The 17,046-nt window shown below is 42.0% G+C and overlaps 1 protein-coding gene across 1 annotated transcript in view; it reads right to left on the bottom strand.

Moving 5' to 3' along the window:
• Positions 1-2,473: 2,473 nt before the first annotated feature.
• Positions 2,474-17,046, bottom strand: part of CACNA2D2 (calcium channel, voltage-dependent, alpha 2/delta subunit 2) — an 871,471-nt gene continuing 856,898 nt past the window's right edge. Inside the window, exons 30-39 of the mRNA XM_015417855.1 lie at positions 16,521-16,615; positions 13,968-14,015; positions 12,308-12,379; positions 10,718-10,870; positions 9,311-9,363; positions 8,072-8,127; positions 5,964-6,087; positions 4,805-4,914; positions 3,881-3,969; positions 2,474-3,032 (exon numbers count right to left, since the gene is read on the bottom strand). Of these exons, the coding sequence (XP_015273341.1) occupies positions 2,904-3,032; positions 3,881-3,969; positions 4,805-4,914; positions 5,964-6,087; positions 8,072-8,127; positions 9,311-9,363; positions 10,718-10,870; positions 12,308-12,379; positions 13,968-14,015; positions 16,521-16,615 (929 nt within the window). The 3' untranslated portion in view covers positions 2,474-2,903. The remainder of the gene's footprint in view (positions 3,033-3,880; positions 3,970-4,804; positions 4,915-5,963; positions 6,088-8,071; positions 8,128-9,310; positions 9,364-10,717; positions 10,871-12,307; positions 12,380-13,967; positions 14,016-16,520; positions 16,616-17,046) is intronic.

Genomic DNA, 17,046 nt, shown 5'->3' with positions numbered 1-17,046 from the left:
CTCAGGGCAATTTCCCCCTTCTTCTCGGAAGTGCCACACTCAGTCTTACCCTCTCTCTCAGCTAGAGATGTAGTTAGGAACCTCTCTCTCTGTCTCTCCTCTTTCCTATCAAGTATGTTAATTCCTACTTTATCTACTCTTTAATCAGGTTGTGCACCATTGCTGTGTTAATTACTCTGCCAACACACAAGGCAGAATCACAGTAAAGCTGATTTTGAGAGAGCTTAATCACTCTCCTACTTTCACGAACTAGAATCAGTAGAAATGAAGCAAACACACTGCAGTTCATGTGCCAAAGGTCTACTTCCAGATCTCTCAGATACATATCTTTACAACAGACAGTTCTTTCTTGCATATAATTGCATTTACCATATTTGTTTTAGCAGCCTGACCCTGATTTTACCCTCAGCAACTCAGCCAGACTGCAGAAATACTCCTTCAGATAAGTTCAAGGATCTTCTTTAAACAAACAGTTGCAGGGTATGTATCCTAAGGCAGTGACAGCCCATAAAAGGTTTTAAAGACAAACCAGATCTATGTGAGTCTTTTGCCATCTGTCTTGAAGTGATATATAGTTGTGGGAACAAAACAGGTAGAATTTTCTGCATCATACAAGTTGAGGTGACAGTATCAGATTTCTGGGAACCAACTCCTCCACATTTCTGGTTTAGCACTAAAGCACCCAGGAACACATAAAGGTTCTGTGAAAATATATCATGAAATTGTCAATAAAACTAGGATGTAATTTTGCTTGCAGACTTGCAGATTCAAGTACCCTGTACCATTGGTTGCTTTCTAGATTTCCTTATTAAATGAACTTCTTAACACTTTAATTGCTCATAACAGAATGTAAAGGTTTAGATTCAGTAGGCGGAAAAAAACCTTTTGCCTGGGGAGCTATGACATGTAAACCTGAAACAGGGTGCAATGCTGCCCCACAGCATTTCAAAATGCTGTTATAAACTGCATCACAGTTACCGACACGGCAATTAACTGTTTCCGACAGGTGAAGTCTGCAACCCTATATAATGCTGCAGTTGTTCATGTTTCTCAGACTGTGGCTCTTGCACCAAACAAAGCAGAAACAAGACAGGCTCTTCCCCACTTCACTGGCTACTCTAAGTGTAGCAGTGATGTAATCACAAACTATGTTTATTATGGAATGTGCAAAAATAATAGTGATTCAACCAGTGCAAGCCCTGAAGGAACAGGCAGCTTTTGAACAGAACATCTGGTGAATTATAACTGGACTCTTTGTTTAGAACCTGCAACAGATTGTATAAAAATCCCAGACATGGAACATGTACCTGCAAAGCTACTCTGAGATGGGCAGCAGGTGTCACAATAACTTCCACTATAACACAGAGTACTTTCACATTTCTTTTTTAAAGTACATGGGAACTAACTGATAGTCTGCAGAAGATCTGCTTTTAGGGGCTTGCTTGTGCTCTTATTCCCCTCTGCATTTCTGGTACTTGACAGCTGGAGGGTACTGTAAAGGTGCAGTGACCATTCTGCACAAAGTCAGGAGGAAAACCATTGGCTCCCACCTTCTTGATTTGGTTTGGCATATATTGCTTCAGCCAAAGGTGGAGGAAAGGATCTGTGAGGGAAAAGGGGACAGTGCGGACTTGTAACAAATTCACCTTCAGCTTGGCCAGCTTCACTTTTGGTCCTCCTCAAGGGCAGGATACAGCAGAAAATCACAAAGGGGAAGGTTTGTAGTGCTTTAGGGAGCTGGAGCAATAATTATGCTTTCTTGACTAATCAACACACTTCCAGGCAAGGAAACAATTTGAGACATGGAATGTTGGATGTGGGCTAGACCTGTTATCTGTTATGGTACCTTGGTATTCATTTTGCTGATGACAGTACCTCTCTTCCCTCCAACCATGCAAGGGTTACTAGAACGCTGTGCATAAGAATCTTGACACTCAGCCGTCTCCCCTGCTCACTCTGCAAGTCCTTTTAGTATGATGATTTAAATAAATAATACTGACCATAAAATTCAAGTCAAATCCTTTTTTTTTTCTTTGTGTCCTTGTTGCTGACAACAAATGCTATAATTTGTCAGGCTAAAATGCTTGGAAATTAGATGTAGAAAGATCTAGTTTAAAATCTTCAGGCTAGAAATAAAACCATAATAAATTTAAAAATTGATCGGAGATGGATCTAACTAATGAGAGATTCAGCAACGATGGCCTTGAAAAGCACAGGGCGAACCGGGTGGAATGGAGATGCTGCGGTGACATCCTAAGATTACTTTGAGTTTAACAAGCCATTGGAACTGGCTGAAAAGTTAACTAAGCTACAGAATCAATTTGGCAAGAATATACCACTTTTTCTGCTCTATTGATTTTTGTTGTTGCTGTTTGCATGATTGGGATGGGAAGGCAAATTGTTTCAAACACAATAGTAATTTGTCAGCATTGTTGGTTAAATACTTTAAGACAAAATGATGAGACACCTCCCGATGAAACTGATAAGAGTCTCCCAGAATTCCACAGATTCAATGGGGGGGAAAGTATGAGGCCACTGTTCTTCTTATTTGGCCAACAGCTCAATAGGTGGAAAGAAGAACAATGAATCAAAGCTCAAGGATGTTCACTGTGTGGAGAAGGTCACGGTGGTCCGTGCTTCCCCAAGTCTTGCTCAGAGCTCTGTGTTTGCACAACCTGCTGTGCAGAGACACTGGAAGGGCAAGGAGAGAATGGGAGAAAACGAGAAACAAACAATGAAAATAGCTTCTGAACTTCTGAATAAAGAAAGAGCGTTCCTCATGAGTGAGTGCCAAGGTGTAACCAGAGCTGATGGGACTAGGCAGCTGCCCTCCTCTGGCAAGTCTGGAGGGGATGGAGATGGTGCAGAAAACAAATATGGATGGGCTGGACTAAATGGATGTTTCAAAGGCAAGATGCCAAGGGCAGTGGATTGTGACAGGCAGTCAAATAGAGGAGGAGCAGCTGCAGAGATATCAAGATTCTCCAGGAGGGTCTAAATGATGCTCCTCTGCCACAGTCTGAGGTATCTTCCTGTGGAAACAAGAAGAAAGAAAGAAAGTTTTGCTAGATCTGTATGTGGTGAGGAACGTCACGTCACAGTTGCTTTCACACTGGGACTCAGTACACATTGTTCAAGATGTTTTTCCTGGGAAAAAACCGAACCATGACCTTCAGATCTAGTGACCACTCGGCCCACAGTCCTTGGCCCTATCTGCTTTTCTCTGTCTCACTAGCATATGATCCGAGTGGCTTCTATCCCATAGTAAATCTCTAGTGATGGAAAGGATTGCTGGCAGCAGGACAGCATTTCCTCACCCCACCTCCCGTTTTGAAGCTTAAAATTATCCTTGAAATAGTGCTGCTGGGAGATAGTCCTGCACCTCAGAACAGCATGAGGTGTGCTGAAGGAATGGGGGATCTGCAAAAACCACCCTCCCTCCATGAATGGAAATTTCTACGGGATGTCCAAGCCAGTATCTTTGAACCATCACTGTAATTAAATTCACCTATTAGTTACCCCAGAGATGGGAAAGGATAAGTGTTCTGTTTTTAAAGGCAGGGAAAGGAAGCACAATAAGATTAGAAGTGTACATCCAACAGTTTCTCTCAGGAACAGCAGGTACAATTTATGCCCGTTCTGGACAGATTTACCAGTCAGGGGTTAGTCACTGGAATGGTAGTACTTTGTTAAAGAGGTATTGTCTCCTCCTCTCAGTGTTTCTTGAGATGCTTGGACAGATGCAAGGAACATTACTTTCTAGCAAGATTGATGCTTGGGCTGGCAGGCTACAGCATTTAGTCATAAATCGCACAATATCCCCCAGCCACAATATATCCTTGTACTTCTGGTATCCATAGGCCAGTCTTCCCCTACTCACCGTTACATTGTAGTCAAAACAGATGTGGGGACCTTTTCGATATCGTGGCTTTTCTACCAGCTCACATTGATTGGGTTCTCGTGATGGAGCTTTGCATTGTCAAGGAAATACCACACACATCTACAACATACTTCTGGGGATATGGAAGAGGAGTTGGGTTGCAAAAAATGAAGTGCATGAAGATGGAAATCAGCCAGCAATTAGAAGGGCCATGTTCTAAGGAAGGATTAGTGTATTCTCCATGATTCTAAGGGAATAACTATCAACCATTTCATCAAAAATATGTTCCCCAATTTGTATTTACCAAGATAATCTGAATGCAGGGGAATGGATACCTGCAGGGAAGAGTCAGCAGACAATTTATAACCTTTCCTGCATCCTCTGATTCTCCCCTGAAAATGCCACAATGATAACTTTCCCCACCCCACCTCCCAGCTTGAGAGTCTGGGTGGGGGGAAAGGCTTTAAACCATTGGGACAGAGCTGTTATTGGTGAGAATGATTTTAAAACAGTCTGGAGGACATTTGTAGGATGCAACTGGCAGGCAGGAAAGGGTTAAGCACTTCCTTACTACTTGTTAATTCTCCCTGTAAGTGGCCTTTGGGAACTCCATGTGTCCTCTGTAACATCTAATTCCATGAGAACTATAAACTACATGTGTATATAGTGGCACAATAGTGTCCACTGTCTCGGAAGCTTTTTTTGTTAAGAAAGTCAAAGTCACCAAGATGTATGCTCCATTGAGCTTTCCCACACAGCCTTCTGGGACCCTGATCATGTGGCTGCAATTTGAATGCCAAAGTAATCACATGAAATTGATCTGGGGAGGTGTTTTACATAAATACAGCAGTGGATGATCATCACAATGCACCCCGTAGCAGACATTCTGTTGAAGCCGATCCTGTATTATGCAGCAAAGGATACCCTTTACTTCTGCTTGGAGAAGTTTGGTGGATTCACACTGACTGCATATTGGCTTTTCTGCTACAACAAACAGAAGGTTGGTGTTGGCAAGCCTTTGTGCATGGAATAGCCTGGAGAAGAAGAAAGAAGTGAGGACTTTTTGTGTCAAATGCTGCTGTCCCGCCATTTTTACCACTATTGTACTATTTACAGCAACAACTCAGCTCACCCTATGTAGGTTACAGTCTCCTTTATGGCAAGACAGGGCTGCTTCACATGCTTGCCTTTTATACTTCAGTACAGATGCCCAAGTACAAAGCGTATGCAGTTGCATATTATTCACCACTTTCCTATTCCAAATGCAAAGTAACTGATGGTGGCAATGGCAGGGAATATACCTTGTGTGTTTTTATGCATCATTTATATCTGCTAAGGGGTATGGCAGGTTCTAGATCTCTGAGGGTATATCTACATTACAGACATCAGTTGGTTTAATGATTGTTCCCCCCCCCCCCCGGCAACCCTAGAAAGAGTAGTTCTCTGGGGGAGGATAGGCTTCTTGAAGTGTTCTCAGCATCCTTACTGAACTACAATCCCCACAGTTTAGCGGGGGAACTATGACAGCTGAAACAGCGTAAAACTGATATATAAGTTGGTAGTACAGACTATTTATTTATTTACTTTATTCATTCCCTGCCTTTCTCCCCAATCGGGAACCAAAACAGCTCACATTGCTCTCCTCTCTTCCATTTTACCCTCATTACAACCCTGTAAGGTAGGTTAGGGCTAAGAGTGTGTGACTGACCCTAGGTCACTCAGTGAGCTTCCAAGGCAGAGTAGGGATCTGAACCTGGGTCTCCAAGATCTTAGTCCAGCATTCTAACTACACCATACTGGCTTGCCCTCAGTGTTCAGAGAAAGATGGCCTATTATTGGAGAGCAGTCAAAGCACACAGCCACATCAAAGTCTCTTTGGTTCTTTATAGCCAAAATGCCATGCATAGCCTTCCATCGGTTTCTGATTAAACTCTGATTAATTTAACTCTGATTAAAAACCCCTAAACCTTCAGTCGTGTGTGTGTGTGGGGGGGGTGAGGGTGGCAGCGGCAAGCACTTGGATGCCAGTATTTTTGGTCATCTACTATGAACGTCTACAGCAGAGATATCTTCCTGGACTGACCTGGAACAATTTCCACAGTCAATGATGGTGTTGTAAGTGTAGTTAACTGTACTAAAATAGTACTGGGTCTGTTTCATGATGCAGCTGGTCTCCTTGGTCTCCATGCTGTCTGCTGCAACGTCCTCTATTAGAACACACAACACATATGTAACAGAAATGACAAACATCTTGTTTCTTATTCTTCTGGGGTCATGCAAATTAACTGCTTTTTTCTAACCACATGTAAACTACTTTTTTAAAAAATAAAAGCAATCTTTTCTAATGATAATTGTACAAGAAATCATATTTCATCCTATGATCTGTCACCTGTTCTTTCTGTTTAGCCTAACATTTGGTTATGTTTGTTTTCAATACACAGAAGTGTGCACAAAAGATAGATGCCTTTCTGTTACTGTTCTGGGAAGACATTTTGTATTCGCTCACTTTCCATATTCCTCTCAATTATTCAGGCTTAGCAGGTTTATAATGATGAATTTGTACCACTGTACCTATTCATCATAAATGCCTGGTTAGATTTTTCCTGCAAGTTTCTTTTAGCAGAAGCTAAACTCAGCTATTTCATTATAAGCAAAGTGTCACACATCTTTTTTTGGCACACTACGGTCCCTGCCACACGGCAGGGAAAACGACGGTCGAACCGCGGCAAATGTAAGCCGCAGCAAAGTTGAGACGGCGCGGCGGGATCTCACGGATCCCCCGAGCCGCGGCGTGTCACTCCCCGGCATGATCAGATGCCGGGGAGAAAGCGACGGTGCGAAGGGGAGCCTGGTGAACTGCGCATGCTCACACATGCGCAGTTCAGCCAGGAGCCGGGGATGCACCGGCGCAAGGACGCGCCAACGATCCTATGGCCAGTGTTGCTGCGGCCCGTCGAAAAGAACCACCTCAGGAGGTGGTTCTTTTTTGGAGCGGATCAACGCTGGAAGGGATGGATCAGGGACGGAGATGGTACGCTCCCCAGATGTTGATGTGGGATCGCGCCCGTTTGCTCTGCCCCTGTTCCGTCCCGCTCCCGGCCCAAACGGCCTCGTATGGACAGGACCTCTATTAAGTTTACTGGTGGTGCATTTGGGTGTCTGGATGCACAGTATAATTGCAAATGTAACTGTATTTTCTAAATACCTATTCATGCAGTTCTGGGAGGTATGTATTTAATATAGAACTATGTAAAGATTATTACTGGGACAATGGGAGGCAAAACTAAAACACAAGGGTGTAGAAAGATCCCCCTTGCTCCAAAGCAACAGTCTCAAAGAAAAGAACCAGAAGCCTGCTCAAACCCTATAGTGGCCCACAGTAGCTCTATCACACTCCATACAAAGTAGTGACCCAACTACGGTTAAGAACACATTTTCTGACTAGGCAATGGGGCTAACTTACTCATGATTGCTGTTGTATGCTACTGTGAGATATCCTACAGATTTTACAGAAAAGCGGGGGTGGAAGGTTCTTGCCGATCTTTCTCACCTCACAGTTTTTCCAGCAACACTCTGATGACCCTTCAGCATCAGCTTTTCAAGATCTCAGGGGACTGCTGGGGGATGCTGGTGAGAAAGGCCAGCATCCATAAGCACCATTGTACTTGCACTTCATAGGATCTAACCCAGTAACCTTTTGCTATATTTATGCTAGATGTGTTTAGAGAACAGACAACTTTGTGAAGCTGTAGTGTTCATGTCTAGATTTGAGCACCCAGCTGAAGCAGAATTGATAAACATTGTAGGTGTGGCTCCTGGCCTTGGGTTGGGTAGGGAATTTGATCCTCAAACAGATTGGAGGTTTACATCCCTACTCTAAAGCTTTTGAAAGCTTCTGAATATTGAAAGCCTTACATCGAATATGTGGCAAAAGGTAGCAGGCTAATATATCAAAAATAAATTAAAATAGATATGGAACTAAACTCTTTTCTAGAGGTATCCAGTGAAATCTTTATGTGCTATTCTGCTTCTTTAATGAATAACTCCCAAAAACAATCCCAGTTCCCAAGTATGGAAAAACTACCGGCAGTCTTATATAGTTCAGTTTCCTTTTCTACATATAACTCATCTACACATTTTCGTACCAGCTTATCTCTGAGACTGGATGGACTGAGCCAGTAGGGAACATACCTGTTTGAAACCAGCTGTTGTAGGTTAGCCCACACAAGAACTGCTGAAATAGAGACCTTTGGGAAGGAAAAGGGAGACCCATTAGGTGATCACAGATAGAAGAAAATAAATACATATCGCTAATCTCAATAGGCTTAATGGGCCAAAGATATCAAGGTATGTAGTTCCCTTTTCCAGACCTTAGGGACTGAAACAATCAAGGTACTTCTTCTTCTTTTTTTTTGCAAAACAACAATTCCAATAGAAAAGTCAGAATACAAGCGAAACAGGTCGTACCATTCACAACTTTCACTACAATAATAGTGCCCTATAGAACCGTGTATAGACTTCATAACGTTCGATTCAGTTAAATAGTAACATCTTGTATTTAACATTGCAAATTTCTTCCCAGTCGAACCCACCTATATTGAGTCTATCTAGTAAAGGATACCAAGCATGCATTGGACTCATCAAGTCGCATTCCGTTTGAGTTTCTGTGTAAAACGTATTAAAATTCTCTAGTAAAAATAGGTCCCAAACCTTATGCACCCAATGTTGTATACTTGGAGAAAGGGTTAATAGCGAAAATATATAAGATTTTACAGGCCCCGTTGCAAGACACCACGCTAGGTTATCAGCGGGCCTGGACAGATGATCTACAACGACAGATCACGGGGGATCAGTGGAATCAAATCTGGAGGTCGCAGTGCAAGCAATCAAGATCTTTGTATGTGTTTGAAGCCAACATGAAAGTCCTAACCCGTTGGTATCTTACTCCAGCTAGGTTAACACATATATACCCACATATTAAACCCTTATGCTGGAAACATTGTGGGGTAAAAGCGTCTTATATTCACTGCTGGTGGTCCTGTCCGGTCATCAACAATTTCTGGCTTCTTGTTATTCAAAAGATTAAGGTATTAACGGGCGTTGTAGTTCCACCCGATCCTTTGTTGCTATTGTTAAATTTGTGGCCTGCTGACTCACCCCTTGTACCCTCCTTGAAGATGATTGGTACGCTACTCACAGCGGCCAAAATAGTTATTGCCAAGAATTGGAAAGAACACAATCAAGGTACTTCTAGCTTTCTGTAGCATTTTCTTAAAAAAACAACAACACGTTGACTAGAACACTACTGCCAAACACTTCCTGCTTTGGGTTCTATGAGTCTTGTTGTCTATCTAGAGACAATATTCATGTTGTGTTTCTGTTTTGCTGTAAAATTTGAGCTTCTTCAGTAAGTGGCAAAATAGGTCTTACCATGCAGCTGCTGAGGTCCACCAGGCCAGGTTCAGGAAATCTGCCATGGTTGGCTGCATGTGAAGGGATAAAGGCAATGTGATACTGAATGAAAAAGCGCTACTTGTGAACATATCCCCTGTAAGCACAAAGCAACATGCTTACACTTTGTTAAAGATCAAGAATGAAGCCTGAAGGATTCTGTAAACAATTTATAACACCTCAATGTTTTATTGCATTTCTGTGTGTCTTGACTGTTTGTGAACAAGATCTCTTTTCATACACTGGCAGAATAAAAAATGTTTTCTGCTTATATGGCTTTGCAAATGATAAAGTGTCTACAAATAATTAGCTATATGGAGGATCAACTGCTACATGATGCAATAAGGCCAATAACTTCATGGCAGTCCAACCAACCCTGACTACAAGCATGACAAGGATATTTAGAGTGTATGGACAAAAAATGAAGGGCAATAATGTTTTTGAAAAACTTGAAAAGAGATTGCAATAAAATGACCTCTTCAGACAGAACTGTCTCCCTAATAGAAGATTCAACCCCTACAACACTGTTCTTACTTTGCTGGGACAGAGATTAGGTTCTTGAAATATCTCCGTGCTTCTTAAAATGTGGTCTGCAGGTTACCTGCCATGCCTCATAGTATATTCAAGTAGTCTGCATAACCACAATAAAACTAGTGGAGGAAAATCCCCCCCCCCCGGACAGTGGTAAACAGCTAATTAGACTTCAGTTCCTTTTGCACTCTGATGCAGTGTACTGAATGCACCAGTGAAAGGAAAAGGGGAAGTGTTGTTAGATGTGTAGGTATTACTAGGTTTGCACATACTTAATGTTACTCACGGATATTTCAGTCAATACACTAACAGTCACAGTTAATTCTTACCTGACAACCACCATAAAGGAAGTTGCTTGAAAAACTACCACATGCTAGCCTCTTGATGTGGTGGCCAAAATGCACGAGAGCCACTTGTCCTGTGGATTACCCACATTGTGTGGTGAGTCTTCATGCCATTACCAATCACACTGCATGAAAATTTTCTTATAATAATATCCTCCAAGTTTCAGATTAAACCATCTTTTGATTACTTAAATTACTTGATTTCTTGTATACAAATTCTCTGAGGAATTCCCCATGTTGACCAGAACTCAACAAAAATCCTCAGGACTACATTATTGTGTTTCACAGACTACAACTCACCTATCTCTAAAAATTTGATACCTCCTATCTCCATTAAATATTCTTCTGTTTTTTAAAAACAGGAGAACTGCACAAATTTCTTGTCATCCTCAAAACTCTGGTGCTACCTTAAGTAAATGGTAGATTCACACTGACTGCATATTGGCTTTTCTGATGTGTAAATGTGAAGATATCTTCTGGCAAGGTTTCACAATATGTAGCCATTACTTACCACATATACCCCACGTGGGCCACCTCCTGTGTTACTTGGAGCTTCTGGAGCACAGACAGATTGAAAGTCATATGATTCTTTCCGTGTGAAGAAAGAATTGTTGTAGAGAGCAGACATCAGGTGAGCATCCACCTCGCTGAAGAACTTTCCTACCTGGAAATGGAACATCAGAATTTTCATCTGGAGTCTTGTGGGAGTGGTCATTTTCAATAGCACCACAAGAACGAGAGGGACCTTGATTCTACAACTAGCAAAACTACCCTTTCTTTATTCACACAGAGAGAAAAAGGCTAGGCTTTAGACAGGATTTTCCATTGCGTTTTCATCTTTGCATTCAGAGTTGATATGATGTATTTTTATATGTTCCACCTAATTATTTATTATATGGGTTAAGCTGTTTCTCCTTTTGGATTCCCACAATATACCCATTTTTCAATCTGAGACCATGTACTCTTGTACCTTATTAATTTGTGTCAAAACTTCAGCAGTATTTTGCTCAGGAGTTTATTTTGAATTCCAGGGCTGAGTCCTGGAAGAAAAAAATCTATCTGAACATAAACTATATGTTTTTTCCTCACCACTGAATAACTGTCATTTCCTGCCTCCTCACTTTAACTGGTTGCTTCTGGTCAAAGACCTAGGCTGGATTTTCAAATATAGGTGGTGAGCTACTACCATTTTCCTCTAGAAAGAAAACTCTCCCCCACCTTTAACCAACTTCCATCCACTTAAAAAACAAAGATGTATTTTAAAAACCCAAGAGATTACCTGAAGAGTGAAAGAATACCATATCATTTTTTAAAATGCTGATTTTGATGATTTATCAATAAGGTGTGCACAGATAGTTGAAAAAGCCCTTTTTTTATCCAAACACCTCCATTTAACATTGAAGCTTCTTGTTGGAAAGTCCAAGAGTGGGGGAAATCAGGAATCATTTTAAAGAATCCATTTTATACCAGTTTCTTTGCATGCCACAGAAATGGATGTGATCAACCATTATAAGAAGAGGCAAGGAGATGTATAACGTTGAGAGTATCACATTAGAGGGACATATATACCAGTTGGGGAAGATACCTATTGATAAAGCTCTTACCTTAACTGAAAACTTTCAAAAGTCCTAGGGTGATTTCCCACAAGCGCTGCTCCAGGCTCACTCTTCTCTTTGGCCCGATGGTACCTGTCAATTTCAAACAAGATGCTGTGCGGCCACATTTTGCCCCGCAGCTTCGCGCGATTTCCCCCGCATCTACTCAATCCTCAAAAAACAGGATTGAGCAGGCGCAGAGAAAATCGCGCGAAGCTGCGGGGCAAAATGCGGCCATGCAGCAGCTTGTATGAAATTGACACGTACCATCGGGCCAAAGAGAAGAGTGAGCGCAGAGCAGCGCTTGTGGGAAATCACCCCTACTTTTCCCAGGAGCACAACTAGTCGGACTGTTCAGCAAAAGTGTCTGTCAGTTGGCCACTAGGTGGCAACTAACAGGAACATATATGGCATAGATACTGGTTAAGTGTCATTTCAAAAGCAATAAAACTATTTCACATCTGTGTAAATCCTTAGATTTTTTTTGTAGAAAACAAGCACATTACCTGGGATGCATCATCTTCCTGGTTGGACAGCACCAGAAAACCCCCATCATCTATGAGTACACAGAGGAGATCCTGAAAGAGTGAACAACTCTTTGAACTTGAGCTCAGTAGCTTCTAGGCTCTGGCCATGGACTAACACACAGTAAAGCATTTGCCAGTGCCTCCATATTGAGCCAAGACAAAATCCTAGGAACACTAAAAGACTGGCACAGCTCACTGGTACAGCACTTGGTTCTATACATAAAGTTTCATGTTGATCCTTAGCATCTGCAGTTAAATAATAGCAAAGCTGGGAAAGACATCTGCTTGAGAGCCTAGAGAACTGCTGCAAGTCCCAGTAAATAGGGGTAGACAGACCAATTGTCTGACAGTATACGGCAGCTTCATATGTTCCTATGTCTAACAATGCTTTTTTGCCCTCCAGTGTTTTTGTCCTTCAGCTAGCTTCCCTTCTCCAATCAAAAAGGAAAGCTGGAGAAAAAGAGTGTTCAGGTTAGTTCTCAGAAAAATTGCATGGGAGGATCATCTGTTCTTTCATTCCTAAACACTTCTGGCACTTGCCCATGTGCAGAGATCAAGAAAATGCAAATTGAGCAGCAAGAAAAAGCAGCAATAGAAACAAATCCTGGAACATGTGCCATGTACTGGGGGTATACAGAATTGTATTTGGTTTGAAACAATCTGGTATATGTCTGAAACAATGGGCGATTTCTCACTAGAGCTGCCTCACAGCGCAGCGCCGTTTGCCCCGACACAAACATGTCAATTTCACACCCGAAGCTCCGGGGCTGCAGTTTGACTCGGGGCTTCGCCCGATTTCCTCCGCAGTTTCGTGATCCTGGTTTTTGAGGATCATGAAACTGCGGAGGAAATCGGGTGAAGCCCCGAGTCAAATGCAGCCCCGCAGCCTCGGGTGTGAAATGACATGTTTGTGTTGGGGCAAACGGCGCTGTGCTGCGAGGCAGCTCTAGTGAGAAATCACCCAATTTCTTTCAGTATGACATGTGATGCCTAAATTAAAAAAAAACCCAAAACACAAACAGGTGGTATGCTGTTTTATTTCCAGTATCCAACTCAAACTGGGTATTTTGATTTTTGTGCCTTGAACTTAGGGCCAAGCTAGAAATGACTGAGGGAATCCATGTGCAATGTTCAGTTGTCCATCTGTCCACATTCACAGTAGGAGGTAAGAGGCAAATTTTCTTTTACCAAAAAATGAAGCAAGTGGGCAAGCTTAACTCGCTTCATTCTGTTGCTATTAGTATTTATCCTCCAGTCCAGCTCACATCCAGTACTGCAGTGGGTTAGATGTGAATGGGTAGACACTTACATAAGTACAGGTGCCTCCACCTGGTCATGGCTAGTTTGGCCCTCAAAAGCCTTCTAGTTTAGAAGAAGAGGAGTTGGATTTATACCCTGCCCTTCACTTGAAGTCTCAGAGCGGCTTACAAACTCCTTTCCCTTCCCCTCCTCACAACAGGCACCCTGTGATGTAGGTGGGGCTGAGAGACTGCTCTTGAGAGAACAGCTCTGAGAGAAATGTGACTGACCCAAGGTCACACAGGTGGCTGCATGTGGAGGAGTGAGGAATCAAACCCTGTTCTCCCAGATTAGAGTTCGCCACTCTTAACATTCTATTAACAGAATGTAACACACTTGCCTTGTAATTAGCTTCACAGTCCATCTCACAGCTTGTGGAGGGATCACACTGTAAACAAAAGAAAATAAACAATGAAAAAGTCACCTCAGTTTTGCCTGGTTAAGCTTCGAGTCTGATTTAAAGCATCTCTCACCATCTTTACTGTATAAAGCTTAATAATGTGCATTTTTGGGTCAACAGTTGTTTCATAAAGGACAAGGGACACAACCCCTTCTCTTAGCAATCAGTCATCCATCACTTACTGCTCACTTTAAATATGCAAGAGGTCATTTGATGTATAGGGCAGAGGGAATTGTCCAAATGAATTGGAAAAGAGAATGAGATTATGAGGTAGGGTGATTTGCTGCCTTCAGAAAAACGGAGATATAGGCTCTGTTCAGATGTAATGAGAAATCATGATTTGTTGTCACATGATCAAGTCATGGAAGACCTTGAACTCATGTGCTTTTCCTCCCTCTTCTCCTTGTATATGACACTAATGATTTCCAAACTGCATGGAACAACAGACTGTACTTTGTTCTCTTGCCTACAAACCAGGATTAGAAACCAGGATTGAAGCATGGGTTAAAAACCTAGTTTGTAGACAAGACAACAAACCTCTCTGATTAAGAAATCTATTTTATTTGTATTTATTTGAAACATTTTTATGCTGCCTTTCCACCTCAAGACAGTAAACAATTGAAAACATTAAGATCAACCTGAAAAATACACATATAAAAAGCTATTAAAAACAACAACAATTAAAATACAAAACCAGAAAGGAGGTCACTGAAGAAAATGTCAAACAAAACGTAAGTCTCCATCCACTGGCAATAGATTAAAAGGTGGTAGTGATGGTGGTGGGGAGACAAAACTCCCTGGTGAGAGAATTCCATAGTTTGAGTGTCATATCTGAGAATGTTCTTTTTTAAGTTGCCACACATCTAACCAGATGATGGAGGGCACCCAAGGCATGGCCCCTGAAGATGGCTGTAATGGTCTGGTAGGTCCATGGGGGGTGGGGGTGGGATAGACAGTCCTTAAGGTATGCTGGTCCCAAGCCATGTAGGACTTTTAAGGTTAATACTAGTACAGATGCAAATTGGGAACCAGTGTATGAGGAACAATGTGGAAGTGATACTGAAAGCTGCCAAGACGTCCAGGAGAATCAATACAGGTGCACTTCCCACATCCATCATCTGGGCTTGATGTGATCATTTACTAGGGCAACCATGGTCATTTCAGTCCCACAACCAGGCCTGAAACTAGACTGGAAATGATCCAAACAATCTGCTTCATCCAGGAGTTCTTGGAGCAGTCCAGCTACCTGTCAGACTCAGGTCGATCATGTATAACCCCTGCTTTGTACTCTAACAAGTATTGACTCCATTTTCCTATCCCCTCTCTGTAACCATTTTCCCCTGCCTGTGTATGAGTGCGGTTATCGCCCCTCGCCTGAAACTACATTCTTATGGAAGGGGGAGTGTGAATGTGTGTAGGAGTAATGAGCTTGCAGATGTAACTTTCTATGAAGGCCTCAAGAAATGCTTTCTCACAGGAAGACCTCCTTGGGAGACACAACTTTGATTAGCTAGAACTAGATCCTATTGTTTTAGGTCTGTGTAGGTTGCTGATGTGTACAAATGGAATGTGCCCTCCTTCCCAACCTTCCTGCCCTCAGGTCTCAGACCTGACAAAAGATTAATTCCCTGCACTTCTCAGATCTTCTAATAAACTTTTCAAAATCAAAAGTTGGCGTGAAGAGTGAGTTGCCTGACCTTGACCCTACCCCTTGTTCAATCACCTTCAATCTCAACTCTTTCAATCATGACAAGCTTTAGTTTGTTGGGAACTGGGGTGGGGTAGGGAACTTGGTCTCAAGAACAAGGATTTCTAAGCTTCATCCGCATAATGGGAAAGAAAAAAACAGCTGGTTAATGAGTCTGATTTCAGCCATAGGTACCCTTTGTTGGAAATGTATGTGTTTACAAGGTCTGACAATCCAGTCATTATTGGGTTAACTTGTTTACCTAGTATTGCTATTGTTTGGACTGACCTGGAAGGGAAACCTGGCACAGAGCCAATGGGGGATTAGCCCGGGAAAAGGTGTGATACAGATTGGTTGTTTGTTTTCAGGTGACTTCCTTTCTAGGGGTTGAGAAGAAGGACAGATTCTCCATTATCTGTGTGTGGTCTGTAACTATGATTTGAACTGTAAGCAGCTTAGAAAATGTAGCTCTTAGGAGTCTGTTATTTTGTAGGTTTCCTGTATACCTTTTACCCTTAGAAATAAAGGTTTTTAAATGCAAATAAATCTCTTCTTTCCAATAGAGCAAGATCCATTGTTACTCTGAGTATTTTAAATACTTTTGACTATTTTACGACAACCTTGGGGGAATTATCCAAAATCAAAGGAGGGAACCTGATTGGTCATCAACAGTTGATGAGCTACTGTACTAACAGAGTTAAAAGAATTCTGAGAAATCCAGCTAGCATACTTCTCTGCTCCACCCACTTCAGGTACAAAATACAAATCATACTATTTTCCCAGGAGGACTTTTTTTAACCACCTACCCTTCGTGTTCCCAGCTGATCTCTTTCTGTTCGGTTACTTGCAAGGACCTTAAATTTTTCTGCCCAGGCCTCCAGGTCAAGTTTCACTCCAACCACTGGCAAAAAGAAAACTTTAGTTCATACAAGCTTCCTTCATTATTTGCTGAGATATTTGCTTTTCATATAAGTGGTAATTGATAGATGATGTAATCAACAATATTACAGCCTACGTATAACATTCTCACTGTAGCTTCTTCCTAGTCCCGGGGGGGGGGGAGGGAGCTGCTTATCCCTTCCCCAGACTAACTTTCTGCGAAAATCAGAGCTAGTTTTCACTGCTCTGCCACAGTTTCAGTAAGCAGAGTGATGACCACTATTTTTTTTCCTTCAAATCATAAATCTTAACGAAGTTGTTTATGTTCTTGGACACTATTTTAAAAATGATTGAAGCCTCTTTGCTGGGTTGGAAGGAGCCTAACCCACTGGAGTATTTACCTCTTTGCTAGGGTAGCTCTATTGGTACATATAGAGTCACATAAAGGTGAGG

This window comes from Gekko japonicus, unplaced genomic scaffold (assembly GCF_001447785.1).
Source record: "Gekko japonicus isolate JY-2015 unplaced genomic scaffold, Gekko_japonicus_V1.1 scaffold314, whole genome shotgun sequence".
Lineage (NCBI taxonomy): Eukaryota > Metazoa > Chordata > Lepidosauria > Squamata > Gekkonidae > Gekko > Gekko japonicus.
This window is presented reverse-complemented; position numbering and strand designations above follow the sequence as displayed.